The sequence below is a fragment of the Suricata suricatta genome, chromosome 5 (assembly GCF_006229205.1).
Source record: "Suricata suricatta isolate VVHF042 chromosome 5, meerkat_22Aug2017_6uvM2_HiC, whole genome shotgun sequence".
Taxonomy (NCBI): domain Eukaryota; kingdom Metazoa; phylum Chordata; class Mammalia; order Carnivora; family Herpestidae; genus Suricata; species Suricata suricatta.
The window spans coordinates 5,463,570-5,470,870 of NC_043704.1; the positions used below are offsets into that span (position 1 = coordinate 5,463,570).

Here is a 7,301-nt window from a genome sequence, read left to right on the forward strand (position 1 = left end):
AGACGGGTGATCTGTGCCCCCTTCCTGTAGAAGGAATGTGTGTTATTAAAGAAGAGTGTATATATATATATATATATATATATATATATATATATATATATATATATAAAATGTCTGTTTATTCTGAGAGTGAGCACGAGTCGGGGAAGGGCAGAGAGAGAGAGAATCCCAAGCAGGCTTCCCGCTCAGTGTGGAGCCCAACATGGGACTCAATCCCACAACCCTGGGATCACAACCTGAGCTGAAATCCAGAGTCAGATGCTCAACAGACGAAGCCACCCAGGTGCCCCCCGAAGGTTAGCGGTATTTTATATTTTCAAATGGAAGATAGAATTTCCATAGGAAGATTGAAAAAAAAAAAAAAGAAAGAAAACAAACCAGAACAGTGACATCTTTGCGTAATTTGCCTCCACATAAAGAAATATCGGATGCTTTGAATTGCGTTGCTCGTGAGGCCCTGAGCTCGGAAACGTCCTTGGTGCATGGAAATAACGACATAAAGGAAGGATGTGTGTTAACAGTTTTGCTTCCTCTGTGGGCCCTCATTTCTTCTTATCTGATGAGTGGAGCTGTCTTCTCCAGTATGCCTCTTCCGTTGATCCCCACTGACTAAATCCACCCTCTTCCCTTGTCACCAGGGACCTGACCGCAGGGGGCGGGGCCCCACAGGTCGCCCGCAAGTTTCGTTTTCCGTGGCCAGTCCTAGGACGGTAAGGAACGTAACTTTGGTCTAGCGAAGACGTCCCTCGGATTCCGTTCTGCACGTGGCTGAGGACAGGCGCCACGCCCACGTCGTCCTTCCTCTCTGTCCCAAGGCCCGGGTCCCGCTTCAGCAGTGTTACCAGGATACAGTGACGCTGGAGTAATTGGAATGGATACTTTATGGTGATGGAAGGGGTCCATTTCCCCACCTTCCAGCATAGAATTTGGTTTTCAAAACGTTTCACGATTTTAGTGAATTCCACCAAGTTGCTGACGGAAAGCTATGAATTCATCGTGGTGATTTACTTTCCACGGGACACTCCTCTTGCTAATCCAATAAATGGCAGATAGGCCTATGTCCTGCCAGGACTTTTAAAATGTTTTTGTTATTGTAATCATACGAAGACAATATTTATGTATGTTTAACATGTGGGGCATTATTGTATATTATCCGTGAAAAAAAGAGGATATGCATTAGGATCATTCCGAAATCTAAAATTGCCTGGGAAATCAGAACTCACAGATGAAGAATAAGATTACATTCAAAGCTGATGTATACATTGTGAAATATCCATTATTGGATATTTCCACGAAGACATTTACTTTTATTTGCTCCTTATCAGGCCCACTCTCATGGACTCCAGTGACTTAGATGTGGGTTTTGCTTTGAGCAGATGTCCCTTACATACCACAAATGCCATGAAAACACTGGAAACAGGTACCGTATTCTTTAATAAATAAAAGGGAAAACACCAAAACACATGCATTGCCTTCCTTAATTCCTTACTATACAGGTGGTACTTAGGGAACCATGATGTTTAGGAATTGTGGAAGCAATATGGGATACTGTAAAGCAAAAAATCACATTTTCATGTAAGTCTTTGACTATTGTACGTTTGCCTCATAAAAGTTAATACGAGGGGTTCCCAGGTGGCTCAGTTGGTTAAGTGTCTGACTCTTGAGCTCAACTCAGGTCTTGAACTCAGGGTCGTGAGTTCAAGCCCCATGTTGGGCTCTGCACTGGGCGTGAAGTCTACTTAAAAAAAAGAAGTTAATATGAATGTTATTAAGAATAAAATTTCTGCCTTTTCTAAATATTGCTTTTTTGTGTACATATTGTCAGTACATTTCACTGCCTTCCCATCTCTTCATATTTACCCTGGAGCAGGACCATTATTTGGCTGAATGCTCCACCACCAGTTGGTACAAATTCTGTGATGGTTAGTAATTAGCACCTGCTCAGTAATTAACGACATGCCCAACCATGGACTTGTAAAGTGGAATTTGACTTTTAAAATGGGTTAAGATTTTAGTGATTCCTTAGAGTTACTAAGTAAACAATGTAAATTCATTGTGAGGACTTTCTCATCAGTTAACACTGCCGCTTGCTAATCCAATCAATGGTGGACAAACCTATACACCACCTTGATTTAGAAACTATTTTTGTGATCTAAAATCACACTCAGCATCTACCCTGAAGGCTTTTTGTGAGCCAACAACTAATTCCAGGGCTATCCGCTGGCACAAGTGTCTGGTTCACGGATGCTCCTATGGCATCTGCTCGGATTGGCTGGGGTTCATGCCTTGTTGTCGTCTAATACATTTTGAGCATCACCACTGCTTAGAGGTCCTGAAAAAAATGCCTTCTACTCTAGGACTGTGTCCCTAGAGTGGGGGGTTCGGCTGCCTCTTTGCTTCGAAGCAGAGCTAAAATGCAAAATTTCAAAAACCCATGGCAATTGCTAGATCACTTTCCTAAGACAACTTTTTATGAAAAGAATTGCTAATTCACCTGTTTCAAAATGAGACTCTTATTCCTTATAACTTCTTTCCTCTCTGCCAGTGTGTTTCTGTCTTTCCTCATCATCCTTGAGTGGGTGCAAGTCAAGGGGAAAGACAAGAGGTTCAGGGGACCCTTCGGACAGGGATGTTCAGGGAGTGAACTTCGTATTCTTCACTTCATGGTTTGCTCTCCTGAAACCTTTGCAGAACCCAGATCCTGAGGCAAATGTTTCAAATGTCATGTCCTTTACGCCTTTTGTAACCTTCACAGGAGCTAGTGTTCTTGTAGGCATTTCGTAAATACTGAGATCAAACAGGTCAATATTGAGAAAGACAATATATTGAAGTGTAGTGTATATTTGCCATCTGCCTACTATAATAATTGTATTTCTGTGGTTGTTTTAGGAATCAGTGGGGGTTGCATGTGAAATATAATTTAACTTTAAATTTTGAACTCTGGAAAACGATACCAAATGATTTTCATGGAAATGTCTTCAACTTTGTTGGTGTCTGTTGACTCAAAATATTTATCAGACCATTGGGAAGTTTCCCTGTGTCACTAATGAGATACTTTCTTACCATAGCTTATTCCAGAAGTAAAGTTCCTCAAAGGGGTCTCCAGCCAGTTTTTATGGCACAGGAGGAAAGTAAGTTATTTGAACAGAACTATCTATAGCTTTACAGCCCAATACCATAGCACAACTATTTGGAATTAAATAAAATAGAAGATCCATTTTCGAAGACCCACTAGTCACATATTGGGTGCTCAATAGCCACACGTGGCTAGTGGTACTGGAGAGTGCCGATGGAAGTTTTCACAGCTGCAGAAAATTCTATAGGACAGTCCTGACCTGGAGCTAGTTGTTTAGAAATGACCTTGATGTGTCCAGGATGGACTCTTTTACACAAATACTCAATCAGTGTTTTCTGTTAGTGTTACGTCTCTCTGTGCTTGCTAGTTTCTATTTAGGAACCTGTAAACCCCAAGACAGCTCTCAACTGAAAATGGTATTTTGCTGATGTGGTAAATTCATCTCTTACTTCTGCAATGCAGAGAGCTGAAGCAGGCTCAGGGGGATGCAGTGAGAGGGGTCAGTCAGGGCAAAATGTCATGGCCACGGGTGTTCTCAGAAAGACAGACATGGCTACTGCTAATAAATGGCCATGAGGCTGCAGATTTGCTTAAACAAATACCTCTCAAAGACGTGGGTCATAAAGTCCTGGCTGGGGAAACCACACCTGTCCATCGTTCCAGGGGTTTTTGACCTTGGTCCCTCTGTCAGATTCCAAGCCTGCCCCCTGAACGCGAGGACTTCTCACAGTTTACTTAAGAGTAGGGTATAAGTGGTAATGTCAACACATCGAAGGCAATTGGAGACCCTGAATAGAAGCACTTCCTTTGCTCTGTGTGACCCTGACCTTGGAAACTGTTAGAGATGTGAAAGTTGCCTTGTCAGACCCTGGGAGTCTGATGACCAAAGGGGGTGAATGGATGCTGCCAATCATATAGGAGATGCACGTCAACAATTTATCCTTGCCATGTGAGTGCTCATGATGCTGTGGGGAAGAGTGCTCCATCCTGTGCAAAGAGGGTGCATGGTCCTCCCTGTGGAGCACCTGAGAAATCAGAGCAGAGATGAGGGAGGTAGAGGAGAGGCAAGAAAGTAAGGAAGGGCACGGGGAGCAGGGGAGAATGGAACAGACAGGGGGTTTAGCAACCTTGGGGGAGGAACCGAGGTGACACCTGTTACCATCCACAGGGCTAGACTTGAATGGAGAGGGCCCACAATAGCTGCTGCAAAGCCCTGGAAACCTGGCAGTGGGGAGTGAGGTGCCAAAGCTCCCTCACTCACTTGCTCATGCCTCCCACTGACCAAGCCTGAGCCGAGCTAGACACGGCCACCCATGTCATCCATCCAGGCACAGAGAGGCAGACGATGGATGTGGAGGGCAGGCAGGCAGAAGATACCCAGCCAAGAGGATCTGGCAACATTGAGGAAGCAGAAACCAAGGAATGGATAATGTTTGCAAAGTCACGGGGAAGGAGGTTTGGCCTGGTAGCATTTCACTTTTTCCTTTCCTTAAGGATGACTCCATTTACCATTTGGGGAAAAGGAATTTGGTGACACTGAACTTGAGTAGGTCATGGCTTCGGTGACACATCAGTAGAACAAAGGGATGGGATGGTGGCCCCCTGAAGTCCTCTCTGGCACTTTATCCATAGAGATGTTCGCACACAGACGTACACACATATGACTGTGCATGTGCACCTGTGTGTACATATACATGCACACACACATGTGCACGCACACACGCGCGCACACACACACACACACACACAAACACCTGCTTTGTCCTCACCTGACACAGCCCAGCTGTTGGACCGAAGCTGGTCTCATCTGAGTACATACTGTACCAGGAGAGATGGTAAATATTTAATTCTTACCTAGTTCAGCCTGTAAATCACGCCACGAGCTGTGGCCTCGGGTGAGTCTCACTCTCCAACCTTCCTGAAGCAGGCACTCCGCCTCTCCCTGGACCTGGATGAAATGCAGACTTGAAGGCAGCGGGTGGGGCCTGGGCCGAAAGCAACCCCACATTTGTCTCCCCTCCTTTGTTGCATGAGGCACATTCTTCTAAGCATACAATGCGATTTGGAGCACACAGACCGGTGGGAATGTTCCCGAGGATTACCACCCAGCCACTGGCTTCAGATGAAGAGGTTCATGACCAGCGTGTAATCACAGGGGCTGACAAAGCAGAAAACGAATGATTCCACTCAAGTCTATGGGGGAAATGCAGCACACAATGTGTTGATTACATTTCTGCTCAGAAACCTTAAGAATGTATGATATTTTATAGGGTAACTGAATTTGAGAACATTTGGTAATCTTGTGCTGCAATTTCGTAGCTAATAACCTCTGATGTAGTTCAAATAATAGCAAATTGCTGTCTAAATCAAAAACTAATTTTAAACATTATAGTTGACCTAGATTTTTCCTTAGAAAGTGCAAATGAGAGGGGATTCGGTGAAATGTAGGTAAGCCTGAAGGCTTGTACCTTGGCAATAGCAGGTGGTGCAAGACGTGCCTGTCCCTTCTGCCTCCTCCCAGTTGTGTGGTGTGCATGTGTGTTCATGTGTGCATACATGTGAGAGCATGCGTGTGCATGTGAGCATGCGTGTGTGTGCTGTGTTTGTGTCTGTGTGTACGGTATGTGTGTATGTGTGTGTGTGCGTGTGTATGTGTGTGTGCGCGTGTGTGTGTATGTGTGTGTAAGGAGCAAGGAAAGGAGAGAAGCATTTGTTTTGTGCCAAGCACAGCAGTCAGCAGACTGAAGCCCAAGAGTCATGGCCAGCTTACTGCTTATATTTATATGGCCTGCAAACTAAGAATGCTTTTTCCATTTTTAAGTGGCTAAAAAAATCAAAAGAAGAACATTATTTCATTATATGTGCAGATTTTAGGGGATATAAATTTCAGTGTCCACAAGGACCGTTTTATTGGAATGCAGCCAGTGTTTATATACAGTCTATGGCTGGTTGCAGGCCACAGAGGCAGAGTTGAGGGGGACAGAGCCATGTGGCCAATGAAACCTGAAGTAACTATAATGTGGCCCTTTGCAGAAAGTGTGGCTCGTGCCCACAGGCAGTTTCGGGGGTTAGTTCACCCAACCATTACCGAATCCACCATATTCCTTTGTCTCCACTGTATTGACGAGCAAAGTGAGGTCACAGGATATGGTTCATAGAACAATGTGACTGTCTTCTGACCCTAGGTCTTTCTGGTTCCCAAGCTGGTTCTCTGTCTACTCTCTGCACTGGGTGACAACTGCCCCTGGGTCTCCACCACTCTTGGGATAAAATCTAAAACCCCACTGTGGCCTATGAGTCCTGGCCGACTCTACACCCAGGTCTCCCTGGCCTTGTGCCACTCTCTCCAAACCACACCCTAGTGCAGGAAATTCCACATGGGTCCATGGTGCTGCTCACTTCAGGGACTTTGCATGTGCTTGGAACATTCACTTCCTCCCTCTTCACTTTGTCCCACTCCAGCTGATCCTTTGGATTCTTCTTGGTAGAGTCACCTGCATGATGTTGTACTATGTCAACTGCCTACTCTTCCCACTGTGGTTCTGGGTGAGGGCTGGCCACAGAGAAATGTACCCAACATCTGGGAGGTGGGTGTGAAAGCTCAGTGACTACATGTTCAGAAGCATGATACCCCAGGTGCCCTTGAAGCTCACACGTGCTGAGGCTGATTTGCTGACTCACTGGACCTGCAGCCCCTTGGACATCCCCACACTTGTGACCTCCTTCTGCCCCTCTGGGTCCTGAGCATGGGGCGTGTGCAGTCTGAGGAGTAGGGAGCTGGCTTCTCCAGGAAACCTGTGTCATGAGGGTTAGGGGAGCTAGGAGAAAGACGAGGTCCCAGTTTTTCTTCCAAGGTCCATGTTTGTGTCTCCATTGTCCCAATTCTTCTCCCAACTCTTCTTGCTGGTGGTGATGACTACCGGCCTGTTCTGGACACAGAGGCAGGAGTTGGCTATGGACTCCTTGCCGGCTTCTCTTCACAGTCCCTGCCTGGTGACTTTCATGATCCTCTCACCTTCCCCTCTGGACATTTACTTCTTCAGCATCTCCTATGATTGTGTGAAGTCGAGTCCCTATAATGAATCCTTCACTCTAAGTCACGTGGGGCATTTTGCTTCCTTGATGGAACTCTAATAAACCTACTGCCTATTGGATTAATGCCTCGATTCTGTATGCACATCACCTTAGACTTCTTCGTTGTGCTACCTAATGGTGTTAATAGTTC

The 7,301-nt window shown here is 45.5% G+C and overlaps 1 protein-coding gene across 1 annotated transcript in view; it reads left to right on the forward strand.

The window, feature by feature from the left end:
* IGSF5 (immunoglobulin superfamily member 5) overlaps window positions 1-1,464 on the forward strand; it is a 40,498-nt gene extending 39,034 nt beyond the window's left edge. Inside the window, exon 9 of the mRNA XM_029940629.1 lies at window positions 639-1,464. Within this exon, the coding sequence (XP_029796489.1) occupies window positions 639-734 (96 nt within the window). The 3' untranslated portion in view covers window positions 735-1,464. The remainder of the gene's footprint in view (window positions 1-638) is intronic.
* The last annotated feature ends 5,837 nt before the right edge of the window (window positions 1,465-7,301 follow it).